The 24,811-nt window shown below is 47.7% G+C and overlaps 1 protein-coding gene across 1 annotated transcript; it reads left to right on the plus strand.

Annotated features, from left to right (window-relative positions):
* The first annotated feature begins 7,062 nt into the window (after window positions 1-7,062).
* On the plus strand, window positions 7,063-24,590 carry TNFSF8 (TNF superfamily member 8). The gene is made up of 4 exons (XM_032708494.1): window positions 7,063-7,257; window positions 14,859-14,904; window positions 23,487-23,558; window positions 24,076-24,590. The coding sequence occupies exons 1-4, from the start codon at window positions 7,063-7,065 to the stop codon at window positions 24,471-24,473; spliced, it is 711 nt and encodes a 236-aa protein (XP_032564385.1). The 3' UTR covers window positions 24,474-24,590.
* Window positions 24,591-24,811: the final 221 nt, after the last annotated feature.

Genomic DNA, 24,811 nt, shown 5'->3' on the forward strand with positions numbered 1-24,811 from the left:
ATGATCAAAGAAAATTCAGGGCTGGGTGATCAGGGAGGGGTTTTAACAACTCCCAATGTCTGTCACACCTAAAGAAGACAGTTGTTCTACATTTATTTCCAGCTACTTCACGAATATTCATTATACATAAACATTACACATTGTAAAGTCAGACATTCAACAGATGTTTTTCTTAAACAAAAATGTTATCTATAAGCATCCATAATATATTGTCAAGTCAGACATTCAGCAGATGTTTGCTTGTTATCTATACAGAGTTATAAATTTTTAAGAAAGGTGTTATTATCCAGCTAACTAAACGAAATTCCTCCACTATAAATCTTACACAAGGTAAAAGGGAGGTAACTTGTTTTTGTGCCTTTATGGGGGCCCAGTTAAGTTTTAGGATTTGTTTTTCTTTTCTCTCTCCAGGTTATATTGACCTTACACTGTTTTCTTTTCAATTAGCCCGAATCATCCTCTCAGTTTATCACAGAAGCAACACCAACACTGATCCACCTTGAGAGGTGCTGTGAGGACAAACCCCTCCCAGGCTGTGAGGGACAGAAGGCAGCTCTGGCACCCAAGGCAGCTCACTCTGTCACATTCACCACAGTGGAAACTGTGAAAGCTCTTCCCTTCTTTGTCCTGTAGGGATGGAAAAAAATAAACAATTTCACAGTTTCTTCCCCGAGAAGGAAAATGATGGAGTTTTCTTATTTTGAGAAAGGTGAGCTAACAAAGCCTTTCAACCTGCCAGAATCATAAATATACTCTCACCCTACATTCCTGCTCTTCCTGTGATGTACAACTGCATTTCAAACTAGTTGTGCCTTTGACTTTTTACTGGTTCTCATATTTTTACCCACTAGGGGTTAGTGTATGAAAGCCATGCTAAGCAGACCATATATTTCCCTGTTTATAAGGTTTAGAAGCTGTTTGTGGGGTCTTTATTTCTAACCTGGGTGCCCTATACTGCCACCTAAACTCAGTGGTGATGTGATTCTGCTCTCCCAGTGAAGTTCTAACCAGGGATGGTGTGGCCCCTGTGAAGGTTTGATTATTTTCAGTCTGACCTCAGATCACTCATCTCTCTCCTATCAAAAGCTTTCCACACAATCCTTAGGTACAGGGAACACAAATAATAGATTTTGACCCAAATCAAACCAATTAGTCTTTAGTTCATGATTCCACATCTTAGTCTGAACAATTGCTAAAAGTTTCAGACTCACACACAGGAAAATTCTTATTGTTACAGCCCAACAATTCCAAAACCATGCCTTTCCTAACCTAGACCCTCATACCTGTGCCTCCAAAGTTCCTGAGTTCCCCTTCCCCTTCCAAGAGGCACTTTTATCCCTCCAAACCCCTTTCTCACCCCCATCCCCACACTCCTCACACTCCCTTGGGTGGGTGGGAGGGCAACACAAAGATGTAAAACTCGAGTCTGATCCTGTCCCACAGCTCAGCCCCTACCCTGAGTTGTTTTGTTTTTTTTTTTCCTGGCTCATCAGCATTATCATTTCCCAGATTTTGGGGATAAAACTTTTCCTGAATTGCCTGTCAAATTGTTTCATCTAAAGAACTTCCTCCTCCATCCACCTCATGGATTTTCTCAGGCCAAGATTTTCAGGTGTGTCCAGAGACTTTAAGAACCACCAGCAACTGGAAATGCTGGAAATGTCCTTTTTCTCTCTCTTATTGAACTTGAAATTGATACAATCATCTTTTTTTTTTTTTTTATTAGACCCCAGAGTAGGCAACAGAATCTGAGTGGCTCAACTTTTCATTATGCTGCTGGAATCACATAGAAATAGCCTGGTTTTCAGGAAATTATGAGAACCACGTGGGAAATGAATGTCCTTCTGGTGTCCTGTGAAAGAATAACCGGTACTTCAGTTATTTGAAATCTCTGGACGTGCCTGAAAATCCCATCCTAAATATCCCTGCATTTTTTTCAATTGAAGTTGTCTTATTAATTAGCCCATTCCTTCCAGCTTTGAGATTCACACATTATCTTCTTCATCCTATTCCCAAGGCATTAATCAGAATGCAGAGGGGTTTAATACCCAGAAAAGAGTTTTCCTTACAAGCAGATGCTGCTGGAAGGTTCCAAAGGTTTTCCAGGAAGTCAGGCAGCTGCCTTGTTTGGGGGATGCTCCACAGGAAGAAGTGGGAGTGCTTGTGCAGACAATAATTCCTACTGAGCAAATAAATTTGTGCAAGGTATTGCACTTCTATAACTGTTCCACTTGTATTGTTTTATTCTTGCATTTTATTATCTATCTCAGTGCCTCTGCACTCCAAAAGAGATGGATGGTGCATATCACCCACGGTATTAAAAGGTGGTTTCCCCCCAATTTCAGTTAATTTAATATACCTGATTTTCCACTGCCTTACAAGACTGAGAGATACAATTCTTTTGAACAAGTAAGGTGGCTGCACAGCTTGAATAAATTCTATGCAGCTTCCCAAGGAGATAACACTGTGCAGTGGCAGCTCTAACCTTTCCTTTTTTTCTCTCATTTTCCTCCTGTCTGATGTCTATTTTTATGCAGTAATCTTATTTGAGAAACAAAATGAGAAAAGAACATTGCTATTCTTGGAAAGCTTCCAATATGCTGGATGAGAGATAAGAGACAGGCAGCATCTCCCTCAAAGGGTTGTTTTATGGTCACAGGCAAAGGTGTCATCCCAGCAGTGTTGGGAATGAGACACTGGAGTGTCATTTAATCAGTCAGTGATCAGGCTTGGATTGGGAACCACGTGGGTGGTTCCTAATAAATAGAATTAAAAAATCCTAATAAATAGAATTAAAAAGTAAAACCAAACGACTCTTCCAGCCTTGGCCCAGGTTCTCAGCTCCCTTGGCTGGGGCTCGGAGGTGGGGAACAAACACAGCCCCCCGAGTGCAACACGGGGGTGATTCATCAGAGGAAGCTTAGAGCCTCCAACAAAAAGGTGATTCATCCTTTGAGTGCTGATGGTGTTTTGCAGAGAGCTCAACTGATTGATTTTGATTTTCCAACCCAAATGGTTTGCAGGCATCCACGTGTGCTCACGGGTTCACGTGTGTGCAACCAGTGACCAGAGGTGGAACGGGGACTCTGGGTGAAGATAAGGGACCTTAAAGATCATCTTGTTCCAGGTTGGATGGAGCTCTGAGCAGCCTGGTCTAGTGGAAAGTGTCCCTGCCCATGGAAGGGGGTGGAATGAGGTGGTCTTTAAGGTCCCTTCCAACCCAAACCATTCTGGGATTCTGGGATTCCATAAGAAACCCGGCAGCGCCTTTGCTGAGACACTCAGTTAGGAGGGTGTTAAGAATCACTTGGGGTGATAAAATACACATTATTGAGCATCTTCTCTGAGCTCTCTTAGGCCTTGAAAAGCAAAGGCTGAGGTCCTGGTAACAAACTACAGGGATGTAAACGTAAATAATGGTTTTGATGAAAAATGGACCCAGTTCCCACTGAGGATAAACCCAGAAATTTCTAAAGGCACCTGCACATTTCACCCCCCTGGATTTCAGGGGCAGCTGAGTAACTATGTACCTTTGAAAAACTGGGCATTAATGTCTTTTATAAAGGTTTCAGTTATCACAACTTCCGTCAAGGATGAATTTCCACTGACCACATAGGTGGGGTTTTCAGTTCTCTGCACGTTTATTTCCTTTCAGCAGAGGAGGAGATAGATAAATATTATTAAGTGGCTGGGATATTTTGTATTTTTTTAATACGGAGAGTCACTTTCAGTGTCTACCAAGAAATAATTAGAACTGCTGGGTTTGTGGTTTGCTTGTTTTCTCCCTCCTTGCCCTTTTATGCAAAGCCCTTTGCTGCAGCACCGTGCCAATGCAAATGCAGGGCAAGCACCTGCTATTTAACCTCTTGAACCAGGGCTGGTGAGAATTGCTGCACCATTGATCAGGAGGCACAGAACAGTGAACTGTGCTCTGGGAATCAGCATAATCAGGCAGGTGATGGCGTGAAAGTGTTTGCTGAGTGATGTTTTCAGGAATTAGGGGGTGACAGAGCATTGCACTGAAGTTGTGTGAAGTCACATCATGACCTACCAGCCAGGATGGACAGCCAGAGTGCCCCCAAACCACTCATTTAATGGGGCTTTATCCACTGCCTAAGACAAAGCTCCAGAAGAATCCACTCGTTCTGTACTGTTACTGTTTAAAAATTGCTGTCTGCCTGAACAGTCCAGCTGTCTGAGCTGAGCAGGATTTCAGGGCTGCATTTTGAGCTCTTTTACCCATCACGAAAGGGGAATCAATCAAAGGTCCTGCTCTTACCTGGGGCCACCTGAGGTGTTTGCCCTGGCTGTCCTGGAACACTGGAAAGTGTTCAGAGTGTGAGTGTGCAGAGCATCAGGGGATGCTCTGTGCTCCTACATATTATTACAAGGGGGAAAATGCCTCCAAACTGAAAGTAAGTTTAGATTCAATTTTTGGAAGTAAATCTTCCCTGTGAGAGTGGTGAGGCCCTGGCACAGGTTGCCCAGAGAAGCTGGGGCTGCCCCATCCCTGGAAGTGTCCAAGGCCAAGTTGGACGGGGCTTGGAGCAACCTGGGCTGGTGGAAGGTGACCCTGCCCATGGGTTGGAATGAGATGAGTTTTAAGGTCCCTTCCAACCCAGGCCATTCTGGCCATATGATTCCGTGATCTTCCCAGCAGATTTCAGTATTCCCAACTCCCCTTGTGAGTTTGTGCTCATGGGCTGACCAGATTTAGATTAGAAAGCAATAATCCAGTTTAATCTGGATTGTACGTTTTTACACAAGGAATTAATTCATCCCATTTTTCCCTCACTGGCCTTCACTGATCTCTTTTTCTTTTGGAGCCATCATCACTACCTGGTTGTCTCCCTAGAAGTAGCACAAGTGTTTTGCAGTTTGCAGAGCTGACCTGCACATCCCTGTGGGGCTGTAAAAGCCTAAAAACTCCCCAAGAGCTTTGCCCTCCTCATGACACCAAACATGACGTGACATCCTTCAAACCACACCACCATTATTTTCTTAAAATCACCTTCCTCAGTGTATCTGCTCAGCCACAAGCAAGAGATGCTGAACTGCCTCTTCAAGAGATGCTGCCAGTCACTGCAAGATCTTTTAACTTGGATTTCCCCCCATTTTGGAATTGTTGCCAAGGAGATTTGGGGAGCGATGGTGGTGTGAGGGGATCCCCGTGTTCTGCTCCCCAAAGGCTGGGTTTGCTGCTCTGCAGGACTGGCTGCTTGAGGGGTCAAATGAACTCTCACAGGCCAAACTGTGGAAATCTTCATCATCAAGATTAATTTCCAAATAAATCCAAAATTATTTCCAAATCAGGACGAGTGAGAACCTCTGCTGGTCGTGGCTGTCCAAAACTTCTGCATCCACCAAGGAGGATGCAGAAGTTGATGATCCATCTCATCCAACAGGTCAGGCTCGAGCAACAGATTTGCTGAAGGAGACCTGACCATTGTCTCATCCCCAGGAGAGGAGGCTGCTCCCCTTTGCCTCCGGTTAAACAGACTGTGCTTGTTTCCATGGTGATAAGGGACGCACTGAAAAAACACTACTTTACACATCTTTAGGAGCCTTTGCAGTGCTGTGCTCCAGTGATTTCGTTAAAGATAGTGGTAATGATAGTAAGATGTCAGGACTTTGTAATGTCAGAGGTGTAAAGAAAAATTGCATTAAAATAGGGAAGTACTGGGAGTCCCACAAGCCCAAATTAGAGGAAACTGGAGAATTACACTCAATAAATAGTTTCTTTTATTCTGATGTTCTTCCCAAGGCATTTCTTGTTGCTTTCTACTGAAGGCAATATGTTAAGCTGGATGGACCAGTGATAAAGTCCTGTTTGTCCTCTCTGATGTCCCTGTATTCCCAAACCAGGAGTAGCTGAGACAAATTCGTGGCTCTTAGACACATGGATTAGTGATGTGCTTGGCAGTGTTGGATTAATGGTTGGATTCAATGTACTTAGAGGTCTTTTCCAACCTCAGTGATCCTATGATTCTAAATAACACTCCCAGAAATTTGCACAAGTTAACTGGCTTGTACAGATACAGTTCAAAAGAGGACACCCATCTAACTGTGAAAATTCTCAGAAACACCCAAGTTTCATTCGAGCTGGACTGGTCAGAAAGGCAGGAGTCATCTCACATAAAACATGCAGGGTTAGGAATGGCTGGTCCATCAACACTGGAATGAAACAGGGATGTTTCCAGATAAACAGGCAACAAGGATGGGGAAGGGCTTTAAGGGGAAGGTGTTTGAGGAGCAGCTGAGGGCACTTGGGGTGTTCAGCTGGAGAAGAGGAGACTGAGGGCAGAGCTCATGGCAGTTCCAGCTTCCTGGGCAGGGGCAGAGGAGGGGCAGGGACTGAGCTCTGCTCTGGGGGGACCAGGGACAGCACCCAGGGAATGGCTGGAGCTGTGTCAGGGCAGGGTCAGGTTGGATCTCAGGGAAAGGTTCTTCCCCCAGAGGGTGGTTGGCACTGCCCAGGCTCCCCAGGGCAGTGGGCACAGCCCCAAGGCTGCCAGAGCTCCAGGAGGGTTTGGATGATCCTCTGGGGCACAGGGTGTGACCCTTGGGGATGATCCTGTGCAGGGCTCTGAGGGTTGGACTGGATGGTCCTTGTGGGTCCCTTCTAACCAGGTGTGTTCTGCGACTCTGTGCAACAGGAAGGCAGAGCCCCGGGGCCGCTCCCGGTGCCACGGTGCAGCTGCAGCGAGTAGAAAATGAAACGGCATTTGCATATCTCCCCATTTCACAGAAAGCCGGTGGAGGGCGGGGGCCGATCGGTCTGGGGAACTGTTCACCTTCTGACATCAGACACCTCCGTGCAGGGCTCAGAGAGCCCGGGAGAAATCCCTGAGCAGGAACATGAGGCTCCTGCCCCTGCTCACAGCCCCGTCCTGCCCTCACGCCCCCGGCGCCCTCGCCCTCTGTGCTGCGAGTGATGAAGTTTTTTTTCCGGATCACATGAGCCAGGATGAAGGGGGAAAATCCTGCCAGGAGCAGAGATGGGCTGCAACTTGAACCCGATCGAGGGGAGATACGGAGCAGCACCTCGAGAGCTATATAAGAATGTGCCAGGCACAGGAGCCAGCAGTTGTTCAGGTGAGGGACTCGCATGAATCAGCCATGCATGGGAATGAAGACACTGTTTCAAGGAGGCTCGGGGGCACCAGCAGAATCTATTTGTATTTCATCATCGCCACCCTCGTTGCGTTGCTCGTCTTTGCATTGGCCACCATCATGGTCCTGGTCGTTCAGAGGACGGTAAGAGGTGTCTTCATTGGATCTCTTCCCTCTCCTCTCCTCTCTCCTCTCTTCTCTCTTCTCTTCCTTTCCTTTCCCTTTCTTTTTCTCCTTGCCAAAATTTACCAGTTGCTCCCTCTGTTATAAATGCACACACGTGAATTAGGGGAGAGAAAGATGAAACAAAGAGGGAGAGTAAAGAACTTCACAAGAAGATGCCCCTTCTCCACGGGCAGTTTTAATTTCTGGCGTGGAATTTCTGCTCTGTAAATGGGAATAGAAAGCTCATGATCCAAGATGCCAACCAGCCTCTGTCCTGCCTCCTTAGGAGAGATGGAGAGAAGTTCCATCGTGCCTCAGTGTTTGCTCCCTGGTTTTATGTGTCTCCTGTTGTTTCTTTGGAGAACAACCACGGTTTGAGATGGTTTGGTCTGGTCTGGTCGTGCCTACCTGTGTTCATCCAAAATAGGGATTAATTCCAGCGATGGATGTGCCACAGGACACTTCCATGTGACCCAGGTGGTGCTGTGGGTGCGTCCTGGCAGATGCAGAGCTCTCCTGATCCACCCGGAGCAGTGGATGGGGGCAAAGCAGCTCGTTCCTGCTCTCTGTCCTGTGCTGGAGTGTGATTTTTAATGCACAGCTAGAGCTACAGCACGGACTGCTGAGGATGTGAGACAAGGTCTCACTAAAACAACTGTTCCCTCAGCCCACAGACATTATTTCCTTCTTAAAAGAGAGGAGAGCTCTCGAGTGCATCTGGGGTTGGGTGGGGAATCAGTGAGACGGTGACAGAGCAGAGCTACAGGTGGTTGTGGGTATAAAAATTGCATTTTTAACCTCACCAAGAGCCTTTCCATCAACTTCACCGGGGTAAAATGCCAGGTTAGAAGTTTTACAGGCTTTGAAATCTCATTGCAAAAATGGAAGTGCTGAAGTACCTCCACTCCTGTTCATACAATGAAAGCACCAGCAAAGGGCTGCTGGAGGAAGGTGGCCATGGAAAACAAAATATGATCCTTTGAATCAATATTTTCTCTTCCTAAATTTACCCTGTGCAATTTGTGTGCACATTACCCAGAAATGAAACCGTGAAGGCTTGACTGATACTTCTTTAAGCTCCACCAGAGAGGAGTCATTTACCTGTAATCAGTGTTCTTCCAAAAGAGAAGCAGCTTGAGGGCAGTTAAAGTGAGACATGGGGATTTTTAAGTGATAAATAGTGGCATATTTAAGGGAGATCTTTAAAATAACAAGCTGGGTAATTACAGACTTGCCACAGCTTTTCTATATAATGAGGTTTTTATTTGTACTTATTATGAAAGTAAGCAGTAAATTACCTCTCCACCAGGATAAACACAGTTACACCAGTAACAATATCACTGAAAGAGTCAAGGTTTTGACTTAAAAGAGTAATGGCACCGTTGCAGCTGCTTTGAAAATGAGCCTGGCTGAAGGAGGAAATAGGAAGCTGAGGTGTGTGAGAAACAAATAAAATCAAGCAGCAATTTTCCGCTCTGAGGAGAATTTGGCAGTAAAAGCCACAACCTGTGCTCTTGCTCTCAGGGAGATGCAAGACCCCGAGTTCAGGAGCAGTGTAATCATCCTCCATCCATGACTGGTTTGGATTTCCAGACCAGGGAGCAAGTGTTGATTCTGTGAGACAGAAACATTTCAGCTCCTGGTGGCACCGTCAGGGGAAGGCTGGGCACAGACTCCTTTGGGAAACACAGCTGTGGTTGGGCTGAACACCTCATAGCTTTGACTCCAGCAGCTCCAGGAAAAGGGACTGGAGAGTTTTGGGGCCCTGTGGATATTGAGTCGTGTTGCTGTAGGGATTAGAGCATCATCAAGGGGCAACCAGGCCAAGGGCCGGGTCCTGCACTGTGGCCACAACAACCCCCTGCAGCCCCATGGGCTGGGACAGAGGGGCTGGAGAGCAGCCAGGCAGGAAGGGACCTGGGGGTTTGGATGGACAGGAAGCTGAACAGGAGCCAGGGGTGCCCAGGTGGCCAAGAGGGCCAATGGATCCTGGCCTGGATCAGGAACAGTGTGGCAGCAGGAGCAGGGAGGGGATTCTGCCCCTGTACTGGGCACTGGGGAGGCCACCCCTGGAGTGCTGTGCCCAGCTCTGGCCCCTCAGCTCAGGAAGGACATGGAGGGGCTGGAGCAGGTCCAGAGAAGGGCAACGAGGCTGGGGAAGGGTCTGGAGCACAAGTGCTGGGAGGAGAGGCTGAGGGAGCTGGGGGGGCTCAGCCTGGACAGGAGGAGGCTCAGGGGAGACCTTCTCACTCTCTGCAACTCCCTGACAGGAGGGGGGAGCCGGGGGGGGTCGGGCTCTGCTGCCAGGAACCAGCAGCAGGACAAGAGGGCCCAGCCTTGAGCTGCCCCAGGGCAGGTTTAGGTTGGCCATGGGGCAGAAGTTGTTTGCAGAGAGAGGGATCAGCCCTTGGAATGGGCTGCCCAGGGAGGGGGTGGAGTGCCCGTCCCTGGAGGTGTTTGAGCAGAGCCTGGATGTGGCATCAGTGCCATGGTCTGGGTGACAAGGTGGGGTTGGGTCACAGGTTGGACTGGAGGATCTCAGAGGTCTTTTCCAGCCTGGTTGATTCTGTGATCAATTGACTTAATTATTCTCTTTGCAATTCCTGAAGAAGGGACCAATTTTTGTGTGATCACCCCCTTGGGATGGTCAGGTTTTCTCTCCAGGTGTTCCCAGCTGGATTATGTGAGTGGTCCTTCACCTCAGGGGCAACTTCACACCCTCCTTATGCTGAGCAGAGATAGAAGCTTTTCTTTTCCTCTGCTCAAAGGGGTGTTAGAGGGTTGTAGGGACAACACAGGTGTTGTGACATTTGTCTTGGGTGCCACAGCATTAAAGGAAGCTTCTGTTGGCAGCAGATCACACAGCCCCCTGCCCCCATCACAAGTTACAAGTTGGCTGCTTGTTCCTTTTTATGAATTTGTACTTGCCTATTTTAGGATGAAGGAGGACAGATTGGAAAAGGAAAATCAAACTGTGTAGAAACGAAGCATTTACATCACCCACGACCTGGGTGCTCTGCATAAGGGAAACACAAGATGAAAGACCAAATCAAAAAAAAAAAAAAAGAGGCAACTATGATTCAAAGCTGCTTCTCTGAATTTCTAGTACACATTAACACCCCTCCCTCCCATTTTCCAGCACCCCAAGAAATTTCCTTTACGCCTTGTTTTCAAGAAGGGTGGCACAGCATGTTAATGTCAGACCTGGGAAGTGTCATTTTTGGAACTAAACTATGTTTTTTGGAATTAATTACAGGTAGTGCTGAGGTCAGTTTGTTTCTTCAGCTTTCACATGCAGAACCCCTTGGCTTCAGGCCATTCTTGATCTTTCACAAGTGACTTTGTTTTCCTGTGGAATAAGAATAGTCTCTGTAAGGTGGTCTGGAGCCTTCATTTTTCTTCTTAACACTTTTATAGGTGTGTTTAAACCTCCACCCTTCTGCCTGCTGTTGAATATATATATATATATATATATACACACGTCTCTGTAGGTAATTATGTGTATAGAGAGACACACATAAAATCAGGGAAAGAGAATGGGACAGAAAGGAGTAGAAAAATGTCATTTTAAGTCACGCAGACCCCAACAAATCTTGATGTGCTGTGTGAGACACCTGGACCACCCACTCCCACAAACAAACTGTGTGTGAATGCCCAAAATCCACGATCTGGGTCAGTCCATCAGTGCTCTGGAGTTTGTTCACTTCGTATTTTTAACCTAAATCATGTGGGCAAATGTTTTCACTGCCATTAAGGCACCTGTGTGGCAGTTGCTGAGTCAGAGCAGGGATTTATATTTGCTGATCTAGTCTTGAAGGATGTTACAAACATTAAAAAAGTGGCTCTGCCGTGCCCAGGAATCTCCCCTGCAGCCCCCGGTGTGATCCTGCACTGTCTGTCGGGGATTTCTGTCTGCTCAAAACTTGTTTTGTCCCAGCTGCCCCAAGCGGTGCCTGTTGGCCCCCTCTGGTGGCAACCCCGACAGAAAGGAAAATAAAATAAAATAAAATAAAATAATAAAATAAAACCACTGGAAATTGCCCCCTCAAAGCAGATTTACCGCTCACTGAGCAGGACAGAAAACCACTGAGGCATTTTAGAGGAAAACTGCACTGGTGCAGCTCCTGCTGTGGGTGTTCTGTGCAGGGACAGTCCCCTGTCACTTGGACAGGTTTGGGCAATGCTGGAAAAACTGATTTTCACATAGAGCTGTTTCCTGTGATGCTCATCATCAGATCAGTTGTGGAGATGATGCTTCACTCTCTGCAGTTTCACGTCTGGTGGCTACATTTGCACCTCAAGGACACCTACCTGAGGTGCCAGCAGCTGCCTTTCTCCTCAGCCAGGGCTGGGGCAGAGAATAGAATCCCAGAGTCATGGAGGTTGGATGAGATCTCCAAGATTAAGCCCAACCTGTGTCCAATTCCCACCTTGTCCCCTGGCGCCGCGTCCAGTGTCCTTGGACACCTCCAGGGGTGGGGACTCCACCACCTCCCTGGGCAGCCCCTGCCAAGGCCTGACCACCCTTCAGGGGAGAAATTCTTCCTGAAGTCGTGATGGTTTGAGGCTGAGCAGAAACACAGGGGAACCTGGAGGCTTCTTTTTAAATTGAAGAACTTCCTCTGAGGATAGAGGAGCAGGGAGCTGCTCCCCACAGAGCTGCCATGGGCTCTTGGAGAGCTCTGGACTTAGTTAAGCTGAGCCCAGCCCCGTTCTGAGGAGAGTGTGGTTTGGAAATGTGTTTTCTTGGACTTTCTAGAGGTAGATACACGTCATAGAATCCCAGACTGGTTTGGGTTGGAAGGGACCTTAAAGGTCATCTCATTCCACACCCTGCCATGGGCAGGGACACCTTCCACCAGCCCAGGTTGCTCCAAGCCCCGTCCAACCTGGCCTTGGACACTTCCAGGGATCCAGGGGCAGCCCCAGATTCTCTGGGCAACCTGTGCCAGGGCCGCCCCACCCTCCCAGTGGTCAGAGATGTCTGGTTAGATGAATATTCACCACTCTGACACAGGAATTCACAATGACCCTTTAGCAGTCCCACTCTGTCTCAGGCTGAGAAAATGCCTTGTAAAATGATTAAGAGAAACAAGAATGAAATTGCTTTCACTGACAAGCGATTATTTTCTCTATTAGAGCAAACTCATATTATTCTGCTTGCTGAGTAAAGACTGAGATCCTTCCTCATCAACACCCAGATCACTCCAGAGAGGGTGAAATTCATTGTCAGGAATTATTTCTGAGCTTCCACTGTAGAATATAATCTATTTGGGCTCCCACTGGGTGATTTTTTGCATTCCAAACAACAGCATTACATGCAACATTTCTACTGTTAGAAAAGACAGAAGTAATGCCAGTAATATTTCAAAGGAAGCTCTAAAGTTTTATTTCAATCTCTACTCAGTTGTCATGATAATAAATTGCATTAGTATCTGCTGGTTTTACTTGCTGAGAGACTTCCCAGGGGTGAGCACAATAAATTAGTGCCTTTTAATTTTGTTTCTGTTGCCCTGACTACAAAACAGGCTCTGGGATATCACCCTTGTCCCTCACACCAGCTCTGAGGGAGGTTTGCAAGGTGACCACCTCACTGGTGGCAATGTCTCAATTGCTTTATCAAACACTTCTGTATTAAATGATTTAATGCAGTGTAATCTCTTTGGGGACAGAGTATCTCCCTCCTGTCATGTAAAAATACCTTTTATTATCCACAGAGGGCAGAAATGCTCATATATTATATTGAAAAATAACAGTTCTCTGTGCCCTGAGCGTGTGTGATGGGCAGCCCAGAGCAGGGGGCAAAGAAAGGTGCTGAGAGGTTCTGGCAGAGGGTCCCTGGGAATGTTTTCAGCCAAAACTCTTCTCAGTCCCAGATGTGATGATATGTGTGCACAGGGTCTGTGAGAGTTTCTGAGGGAGGATGTGGTGTAGGGGACAAAAAGCTTGGAAACACCTGGTTTTTCAAATCATATCAGTTTCTGTTCATCTCCTGCCCCAGCAGCTCTCCTGCACAGCTTAGGAAGGTCACCTGGAGAAATCCTGTCTCAGATAACTCTGCCCATTCCTTACTCAGACGTGGGAGGAGAAAAATGAACAAATGACTTTTTACAGATATCTAATTCACTGGAGAACCACAGAGTCATTTAAACTGGAAAAGAGCTCCAATGGCATCGAGTCCAAGCATTAACCCAGCACTGCCAGGTCCACTTGGAAGCACCTCTGCCACCTCTGCAGGACACAGAATTTGGCATTAGACCAAAGCATTTGCTTTGCTGGGAGCAGACACAGCTCTACACTTCAGCATGGCTGAGAACATGGTCACATTAGGCCAAACTCTAATTAAAAGTATTCCTAAATATTTAAGACTAAAACATGAAGTACCACAAACAGGCCCAACATGACTTCTCTCACCGTCCAACCATCTTCCTTCTCCCCACACCACCTGCTATTCAATTCACACACAGAAATGAAGTGCTCATGTTGTAAGACCACTGTGGATGAAGCTGTTTCCCATGATGTGCCTCATTTCTCCCAGGAGATATCAGATGTTCTGCTAAAGCTGGTATCAGGTTCCCAGCTTTCTTCTTCTTGGACATGCTGGTGGGAAGAGGCTCCCCAGGGGACGTGGTCACGGCACCAAATCTGGCAGAGCTCAGGGAGCAGCTGGAGGATGTTCTCAGTCAGATGGTTTAATTTTAGGTAGTCCTGTGAGGAGCAGGGAGTTGGTCTTGATGATCCTTATGGGATCCAAACATTCTGTAGGTCTGTGGTAAGCTGGACTCAGCCTGGTTAGTCTCCACAATTGGTTTGTACCCAGGTAAGAGGAGCTGGTTTAGGCTCGATACCAAAAATCCCGGTGGGACCACTTGGTGTGTGACAGTGAAAGGATGTGACACAGAGTTTCCAGCACTGAGGAACCCTCAGGGTCTTTCCTCAGCTCTTGGGAGAACTTTTTGCTCCTGGAGGGCATCGCTGGAGGTTTCTGAGCTGTCAGTGACTCCACTTGTGTGGAATAACATTCAAGCAAGCACAGCCCTCGGGGTCCTGTGTCTGGGTGGCAGAGCTGTGGTGAATCAGAGGCAAGACCTCAGAGGAATCCTACTGCATTCCAGCCTTGGAGCTTGTTTCCTGGGAAGTTCTCATGTCATGCTGATGGAGGACAATCTCCTGCACCATTTTGACCCCTGGTTTTACATCCCAGCAAGAAGTAGGAGCAGAGGTGAGGCAGGACAACATTGTCGTGCTCAGACCTGTTTGGGGGCTTCAGCCTTGTCTTCCCAGGGACAAACTCTGGCTCTCAAGGGTGTCCAGTCCCACTCTGGCCACTCCATGGAGATTTTCAGGGCTTGTTCCTCTGAAGCAACCCCAACAGAACCCACACACATTTCTTACTGCCCTGAGAGAATCACTGACTGCATCAGAAATGTTAGAAAACATTCTATGTGAGAAAAACATGTTAGAAAACCAGATCTGTGATGAGGGAAACACTTCAGATCCACTTTTAAGGCAGGGTTGCACCTGAACATGGCTATGCCCTGCTCCCAGGATAACCATCCCTTCTCTTTATTCTCTTTCAGGCACCTGATCCTGCCATGGAGGGCATCAAAAAACCCATCAGGACGGGTAAGACACCTAAACAATACCTGTGATTTGACTCATCTCTAATGCAAACACCGCCCAGGGTCACAAATAAGCCAACTGTGCACATCTTAACATTTCACATTAAGTCTCCTCTTGGTGAAGAGCCAAAGTAGTGGGGAAAAAAAATAAAACTAATAAGAAGAAAGCTTTCAAACTGCTCAGTACATCCAGAAGCCAATGCATGGCTGAGGAAATAACAAATATATCTGAATGTGCCCTGGAGGAGCCTTTTTGCCAGATGATGTGAACATCAGTGTGACTTTTAGGTCTTATTTTAAGGGCTGCTCTTACACGTGTGTGTTGTGTCCATATCTTCACAAGGAAGAGGGGAAAAGGTGTTGCCACATATTTCAGAACAGCTGAAACTCTTCCTGTGCTCTCTCTGGCCTGGAGCAGTCCCGTGTTTCCTGCTGGTCTGTGGGGCAAAGGGAGATCCAGAAGGGACAAGTGTTCTTACAGCACCAAAAGGCAAGAGCAAGGACTTGAAACAGGCAGAGTGTGAGCACAGGGAGCCCAAAATAGGAAAAAAACCTGCCTAGCAGAGACAGTGTACCATGGTTTTGCTTTTGCTGAGTGTAAATCAGGAGGAGAACTATTTATTGCACTGACATTGGCTCCCTGGGTACACGGCTCTTAGCACCAAGGATTTGACTTGCAAATCTAAGTTCGTGTTCAGACTCAGAGGAGAGGAGATACCATTGTCTTCTGCTACAGATGGGAAAAGTGAAGCCCAGTGCTCATCTAGAAATGGTGCAGAATGGGAGATTGAAGGTCACTTGGCTTGTTCAGCTGGAGAAGAGGAGACTGAGGTGGGACCTCACCGGGGTCTGCGGCTCCTCCCAAGGGGCAGCTCTGATCTCTGCTCCCTGTGAGCAGGGACAGGATCCAGGGAATGGCTGGAGCTGTGTCAGGGCAGGGTCAGGTTGGATCTCAGGAAAAGGTTCCTCCCTCAGAGGGTGGTTGGGCACTGCCCAGGCTCCCCAGGGCAGTGGGCACAGCCCCAAGGCTGCCAGAGCTCCAGGAGGGTTTGGACAACACTCTGAGGGACAGGGTGGGATTGTTGGGGTGTCTGTGCAGGGCCAGGGGTTGGACTGGATGATCCTGGTGGTTCCCTCCAACTCAGCATATTCTGTGATTCCCTGATTCTAAGTAACAAAAGTTCAAGGCCCAGAGAGTCTCAATAATGACCTTTTCTGCATCATTTGGGCAACGCTTACTGTATTTTGGGTAATTTTTGAATACTTGGCTCTCCCATTCTGGGCTTGTTTCCTAGCCCAGGGGGCAATTTCCTGAGGCCCCCTCACAGGAAGCTCTGTCATCTGCTGCCAGGTATCACCTCCTGACCACTAAGCAGGAGCTGTGGCAAGTGCTGCAAGGTCCTACCCAGAAACAGAGGTAGAAGAAACATTGCAGGAGGGGGGCTGTGCTGAGGCTGAAGCTGCTGTGGATTTAGATTTGGATCTGTCTCTGCCCAGGTGTTGATAATGTGGTTTGAATGTATTTTGTGCCCAAGTTGTTCAAACCAGAGCTTTGAAGCTGTTAAAATGGGCAAGTTAAAAAACCAGCATTGCCCAGCTGCCAGCTGGGTGCTCAGCCTGGCACCAGCCCTGGTGCCAAACATCTCAGAGATGCTGGTGGGGGATGCAGGACTGTACCCCATCCCTGGGTGTGTCCAAGGCCAGGTTGGATTGGGCTTGGAGCAACCTGGGCTAGTGGAAGGTGTCCCTGCTCGTGGCAGGGGGTGGAACTGGATGATCTTCCAGGTCCCTTCCAACCCAAACCAGTCTGGGATTCTGTGGTGCTCCGATTCTGTGGGGAGACGAGCTGGAGTTCACTCAGGTAGAGACTGAAATGCCTACGGGCACAAGTCCAGACCCAGCTACAACCCTGAATTAATTTTGTCTTATCAAAGCAGGAAAACACGATGATTTCATTGAGATCTCCAACGAGATTACATCCTATTGTCAATTAACCACCAGTGGGCACTAAAGCAGATTTATGGGAGGTTTATGGCCCTGACTCAGCTGTCAGCCCTCAATGGATGGGCCTGCAGGAATCTGCAAGCACAAGCTGAGAGCGATGCAATGTCAGCTAATTAAATGTTTGTGTGAAAAATGGCATCAGTCTCCTCAAATCCCCCGTGCCACTGTCAGGGGAGCACCTGAGCAACGGGGGGGAAGAACGAAATCCATCACCCACTAAACGGCCGTGAAATGTTCTCTGTGGAATTATTCCTCTGTGGAAACTCACCCCCAGTTGGTAAATATTGGATCATATTTTAATATGGACCGGAGGGGTGTTGTGGTTTGGTTCATTTTTGAGAGGGAGAACTAAGTCACAGAGAAATTTATGACCTGCAGACTTTGGAGAGGCTCAGCCCTCACCATCTCCTTGTTGTCTTCTCCAAGCCTTTTTTCCCCATGAATCCTGGGCTGATGGCTTTTCTTGTTATTTGAACTGCAAAGATTTGGTACTTAAATCTCTCCTCATTTGCAAAAGGAAAAAAAACCTGCAGGTACATATCTACACACACACTTTACAGGTATTTTTGTCTGGCAGTAAGATCCATTTGCAGATGATGGAGAGACCAGGAAAGGAAATCCATCACCCCATTCACAGTTTCAATGGGAAATAGGCTCCCAAATCAAAATCTGGCTCGGAGAAATTAATATAATACAGGTGACAGTCACATACTCGATACCACAAAGTAAATCAGGCTGAAACCAGTGAACCAAGAAGCCTTTTAGGATTTGCAGCAATATCTCAGAGGGCACCTTGGTCTTCTGCAATTAAATCTGATCTCTTCCAACCTGGAATTCTCCCAGTGCAACACTCTGGGGAGCAGCTGGGGGGGCTCAGCCTGGAGCAAAGGAGGCTCAGGGGGGACCTTCTGGCTCTGGAACTCCCTGACAGGAGGGGGGAGCCGGGAGGGGTTGGGCTCTGCTCCCAGGGAACAAGGGACAGGAGGAGAGGGAACGGCTTCAAGCTGTGCCAGGAGACATTCAGGTTGGACATCAGGAGGAATTTCTTCCTGGAAAGGGTGGTCAGGCATTGGAAGGGGCTGCCCAGGGAGGTTTGGAGTCCCCAGCCCTGGAGGTGTCCAAGGAAGGACTGGCTGTGGCACTCAGTGCTCTGGGCTGGGGGACAAGGTGGGCATCGGGCACAGGTTGGGCTTGATGGTCTGGGAGGGCTTTTCCAACCTCAGTGATTCTGGGATTCTGTGATGACACTGCAGGCCATCAGTCACTAATCCCATGACAGAGGGTTCTTCAGAAACGGAGATTTCACCCTTAGACCATATAAAATTTTTGCCTTCTCCCCCTCAGTAACATGTCTGGGTGCACATGGGTGACACTGTCTGAGGTCTGTCTGGTCTGGGAAGGTCAGGGCAGGGGAGTTCTGTCTCTCACCTTTAAAAATTTGGGCAAGCCTGGGCTTACACATGCTGGAAAGAGAGCACAGGCAGGAAACTGCAGCCACACACATTCCAGTTAGTCATAATGGGAGCTGGTTGCTTGTTTAATTGATAATGGGATGACTGGTGTTGCTCAAAATGCTAAATGTTAGATCTTCTCTCCCACCAATACTTAAAACACAAGTTATAGATGAATATACATATATATATATATATATATATATATATATATATATATATATAGCTCATGGGATTGTGTGACCTGTGCTACACTGAGCATGTTAGAGATTTGAATAGTTTTGGCCTTAAACACAAGTTATTGATGAATATATATATATGTGTGTATGTATATATATATTATATATGTATATATAAGTTTATATGTATATATGTATTTATATATGTGTGTATATATATGTTTATATGTATATATGTATGTATATATATGTGTGTGTATATATATGTATATGAATAGCTCATGACATTATGTGACCTGTGCTACATTGAGTATTTTAGAGATTTGAATATTTTTGGCCTTAAACACAAGTTATAGATTAATATATATATATATGTCATAATGTCATGAGCTTTTTATATATATATATATGTATATGTATATATATACACATATAAATAGCTCATGACATTATGTGACCTGTGCTACACTGAGCATGTTAAAGATTTGAACAATTTTGGCCTTAAACTCTACAAGTTTTGCAGTGATCAGGTGTGCAGTGATGAATTCATAAGATGTTCCTCCTAAACTTGGGGGGAAAAAAGGGATATTTCTTTAGTTTATGCTTTTGGGAAGGAGGGGAAATTGGCAGCTGAGTTCAGTCCCCTTTCAGTGCTCAGGAGCAGGGACACCCTTGGGCTCTTGAGGACTGAAGGACTCGGTGTGTGGGTGCCAGGCAGAGCCAGGAGCAAAGCTCAGCTTTGTCCCTGAGCCCAGGAGGGGATGTCACCCACCTGGAATTGTCACAGCATCGTGGGCTGGGACAGTCCCTCAGCACCAGCCAGTGCTGTTTGCAGGGCACTGAGCTGGGAGGAGAGTGCTAAAGATACAGGGACTACAGAGAGTGGCTGCTGAGAAATGAAATTAGGCAAATCCTGCTAACTCTGGTGGGCTGACAGAGATGGATGATGTCCCCTTGCCTAATTTTATAAGCACTTAAATCCATGGGGGTTGCAGAGGGAATGAAAGCTGCTTGTTGCCTCCTTGTACTTCAGTTTTTTTGACCTGCTCTTGTGCCTGCCACGCTCAGCCTCCAGCCAGCTGTGGTGCCACCCAGAGGGCACTGCAATGTCACAGCAAGGGCTGACTGGGACCAGGACACCCTTCAGAAGCCTCATCTGAGGGGCTTTCCATGTCTGGGCAGCAACACCTTCCGTGCTGAGACGCCACTTTCAGCTCTTGGTTTGTGCCCTTTGGTGGCACTCCTGTCATACCCATCTCAGAGTGGGGAAACAGAGGCAGCCAGCAGTGAGGAGAGTTTTCCAGGCAGAGTCACATCCTCGTGGACCTGCCTGGCACCAGCCCATCCATCTACCTGTCCCAAACCTGTTCTTCCTGGCTGGACAAGGTGCTGCTGTGTTTTGATGAGACTCTTTCCAATTTGCACCTCAGGGGGAAATCCTGAGGGTTCAGTGAGGCTGCAGCTCCCATTTCCCAGCCCTGCTGTACATCCCTTTGGCCTGGGGAAGAAAAGCTGCATTAAGCTCATGGAAACAGCCTGGCCCTTTTTCTCACCCTCTGGATGTCCATCCTGTGGTAAGAAGGGTCAGGGAGACAAAAATGAGTTGTCACCTCCTTCTTTAGGGCAAAATAGCTTAAGTGGCCTTGCTTGAAGCAGATGATCTCCAGCTTCTGTGCATCACACCACGAAAGCAGGGTGGTCTCCTTGGTACTTAGTCCCAAATGTGGCTTTATCTTTCCTCCTCCTCACAGTATTTTTAAGCTCCTATAATCCTATTGATTTCGGAGGGATTACTCCTGATTTACACAGTGAACAGTGCAAAGCCAATTAGGTGATGTGATCGAACACATCCATCGATCACTCCTGAAACTCTGCTAATTTCAGCCTCTCTTGGCTTCAGCTGAAATGTTTCAGACAAAAGAATTAACTTGAGAAATAAGAAAACAGTTATAAGCTGCTTCAGCAGAGCAAGAACCAGAACAGCCGTCATAAAATGATGTATTTTTTTTTCCATCACTTGCCTTCTGAAAAACACAGGACAAATGGTTTAAACGCAGGCACACGAAATTTGCTGACAGCAGTAAATGTGAGTACAGCTTTGGAAGTGCAAAGTGCAGCCAGATCTGCCAGGGGAGATCTCTGGAGGTGCCATGAACACCCTGAGACAGCTCAGGACTGGCCAAGCTCGGGGCAGCTCCAGGCTGGTTGTGGGCAGGCTCAGCACTTTGCTCGCCTGGCAGATGTTGCAGCTTCCAAGGTCTGCTTGTGTAGCAGGGGATTTTCAGCTTTATAGGGTAAACCCCCTAAATGCCACTGAGTTTCTGCAAAGAATCCCTTCTGGCCTTTATTTCAAACTGAAGCTGTTACAGTGTTATCAGGTCTTTGGTAACAGGGAGTCAGCACCCTGAGCTCACTCACACTACTTGTCCTGCCAGGAAAGTTCTCTCCCATCCTTTGCCCTATCTCCCCATCTCTGCAGTGCCTGTGCCCTCACCTAAACACTATATTGACATGACTAACACTAGGAAAGCAGGGGTTGTTTTTTCTTTGGGGATTTCCAGTGTGTAGAAGGGACTTTGGTGCGTGGCTTACTCAGTGTTGGAGCACTGTGAGCTCCTGCTTTCCCCAAAAGTGTTTCAACCATGAAATCAGAGAAAGATGGCAATTTTTTAAAGATATTCACAGCCTCCTTCTCCAACAGAGAATGCAAAGGGTGCAATGCACACACAAACACACTCAGACAGGGGTCTTGTGTGGGAGCAGCTTCTCCCTGATTTATCCATCCTCCTGACCAAGTCTCCCTTAGAAGTCAGGCCAGGCAGTTACTGCGAGAGTTTGGAGATTTTTATCTCTTTGTATTACCTTTAGTTTCAGGAATCCTACAAAACTTATGATTATTGTCTCGCTCTGCATTTAATAGACTGTCTCTTGTTCGAATCATTGAATCACAGAATATCCTGAGTGGGAAGGGACCCACAAGGATCATCAAAGTCCAGCTCCTGGTGCTGCACAGACACCCAACAATCCCACCCTGTCCCTCAGAGCATTGTCCAAACCCTCCTGGAGCTCTGGCAGCCTTGGGGCTGTGCCCACTGCCCTGGGGAGCCTGGTCAGTGCCCAACCACCCTCTGGGGGAAGAACCTTTTCCTGAGATCCAACCTGCCCTGGCACAGCTCCAGCAGTTCCCAGGGTCCTGTCACTGCTCACAGGGAGCAGAAATCAGAGCTGCCCCTCGGGAGAAGCTGCAGACCCTGAAGGGACACCTTCCACTGTCCCAGGTTGCTCCAAGCCCTGTCCAACCTGGCCTTGAGCACTTCCAGGGATGGATGGTCAGTGCCTTTAACTGAACGCTCAGCACGGTGAGAGGAGGAAAAGCTCACACAGAGGAGATGGAAAGGGGGAATGTGGCTGGAAAGGAGGTGAAATGCGAGGGCAAGTGGTGGGGAGCAGAGTCCAGGGTGCACGAGCTGGGTCACCGGGATGCATCGCCGGGACGCAGAAGCTGGAAAACCGGGATATGGTGCCGGGATGCAGGGGATGGAACACCGGGATGCGGTGCCGGGATGCAGGGGATGGAACACCGGGATGCGGTGCCGGGATGCAGGGGATGGAACACCGGGATGCGGTGCCGGGATGCGGAGCTGTTGGCAGCCCTGCGGTGCGATCGGCGCCGGCTGCAGTGCCGGGCGCGGCCGTGGGATGGAGCCGTCCCAGCATCCCGTGGGATGTTCCCGTCCCCCCGCGGCTCCGCCGGGGCAGCCCCGGTGCCTCCCCGTCCCGGCGCTTTGGATTTGGGGGCATTCCCGTGACACGGGGGCTGGCGGTGGGCAGACCCTGCCCTCGGGTTGGGCAGCAGCAGCTTTTGGGTCCCCAGAGAAGCTGTGGCTGCCCCATCCCTGAAGTGTCCAAGGCCACGTTGGACGAGGCTTGGAGCAACCTGGGTTAGTGGGAGGTGTCCCTGCCCATGGCAGGGGGTGGGACTGGATGGACCTTAAAGTCCCTTCGACCAAACGAGTCTGTGATTCTATGAACAATCTCACCTAAAGTCCCGGTGAAATCCACATTTTGACCACGAGAGAACAGAGCAACATTCCAAAAATACCCAAAGAGCCATTTTCAGAAGTATGCTCCAGTTAAATGTTTAAAAGCTTCCTGTAATTGCACCATAAAAATAATTTGGATAAATTAAGCTTACCTGCACGCAATTTGTATTTCATATAACCATAGAATCCCAGAATGGTTTGGGTTGGAAGGGACCTCAGAAATCATCTCATTCCACCCCCTGCCATGGGCAGGGACACCTTCCACTAGCCCAGGTTGCTCCAAGCCCCTCCAGCCTGGCCTTGGACACTTCCAGGGATGGGGCAGCCCCAGCTTCTCTGGGCAACCTGTGCCAGGGCCTCACCAACCTCATTGTCAAAAGTCTTCCTCCTTACATCTAATCCAAATTGACCCTCTTTTAGTTTAAAAGTTTTATCTCTGTTTGTAAGAAGGAGAATAAGAAATCTAATTTGTTTGGCTGAGAGCTGCAATCTGCCAGAGCTTTGAAATGTTACAGGTTTGCCAATCGAGTTACACTGCTGTGAATTCCCCGTGCAGATCAGATATTATCAGCCAAGGAGTAAAAAACAGCTCCTCCCTGCTGCTCCAGCTGCTGCTGTGCAGTTTGTCCTTAGCACAGGCAGAGCAAATAACCGGGGTACCAAATGCTGATGGCACTTTACAGTAGCAAAAAAAACCACACAAAAAAACCCAAAACCAAAACAAAAAAAACAAACAAAACCCTCACAAAAAACCCAAACAAAAAAAAAAAAAAAAACAAAACAAAACGAAAACCAACCAACAAACAAAAAACAAAACAAAAAGAAAAACAAGCAAACAAAAACAAACAAACAAACAAAAACCACAAAATAAAACCCACTAATGATCACTTAATCTGTTGTTTCCTTCAGGGAACACCTTTGAAGACTATTCCAGAATCCTACAGCGTGTCCCAGCCAAGGGAGCTGCTGCCTACATGAGAGGTCAGTGAAGGGCAAGAGCTGGCTGAAGACCTGCTCCTGTTACTCACACTGGGTTTAGTGGTAAACAGTTTTGCTGCCTAAATGGGCATTTTATAGGAAATTAAATCCTTAGCTTTTCTGGAATGTGGGTTTGGTTGGCAAACCCCTGTCTGATCCTATAAATCATTTTTTACTTTGACTTTAAAAAAAAATAAAAATAAAGAGCTATGTTCTGAGCACACACATGAATATAAATCTCCATTATTTCCTTTCAAATACCAAGTGGGAAATAATGGAGATGTACATTCCAGCATCTCCCTGGCTTGGATTTCCTGAGGGCTGCATAAGTCCTTGGAAGTTTTTAACTCCCCATTTCCACGTGTGGTTTCCCAGCTGCCTGGCTTTTTCTCGGAGTATCCTGCAGGGAGTTACTGAACAGGTATCTCCTTTTCCCAGCCAACACTCTGCTGGAAGTCACCTCGGGCTGAATTCAGGTCGCTGGAGCTCCTGGTAACACCTCTCTGCTTTTCCTTTCCAGTGTCCAGCCCAGGGAACAGCTCCAAGCTGAGCCTGGTGGAGAAGGGGATTTGTGTGGACATCCAGTGCAGGAGTGAAGAGCTGGTGATCAAGGAACAAGGTGTCTACTTGATCTACTGCCACCTGAACTTCCACCTCCCCAACTGTTCCAGAAGCCCCACTGACCTCAAGATAGAGCTCCTTGTGAACGACAGGGTGGACAGGCAGACGTTGTCCACGTGGTGCGAGTCAGAAAAGTGCCAAGGGAAGGCTTTTAAGACCTTGTTCCAGCTCCATCTGACACACCTGAAGGTGCAGGACCGAATATCAGTGGCACTGAATCATCCTCAGTTCCTGAATGAAGAGTCCCTGCCCAACGAGAACGTCCTGGGGGTGCTGATGTACAGCGACCAGATGTGAGCAGCTCCCTGACTTCCCACCTTGCTCTGAACATCAGTAGCCTGCTTTTACTAGGCAACACCTTGGTTTTAAATGTCCTGTCTTGCCTCAGCCCCAGGGTAAACAAGGAACTTTGTGAATGTCCCAGAAAAAACAACCAAACCAAACCACTGCAAAGCCACAGCTGGCAAAGGTTCCTGTGCTTGGGATCCAAGTGGGATTGTTGGACTACCCAGGAACAACCCACAGGTGTGCCAAGGGTTCCTCCAACCAATCTGTGCAAACACAGCTTAAAACTCAACCAGATTATGGGGAGAATAAGCAATAAGGAGACTTTTAGGGTAGCAGACTGTTGGCTG

This window comes from Chiroxiphia lanceolata, chromosome 21 (assembly GCF_009829145.1).
Source record: "Chiroxiphia lanceolata isolate bChiLan1 chromosome 21, bChiLan1.pri, whole genome shotgun sequence".
Classification (NCBI taxonomy): Eukaryota; Metazoa; Chordata; class Aves; order Passeriformes; family Pipridae; genus Chiroxiphia; species Chiroxiphia lanceolata.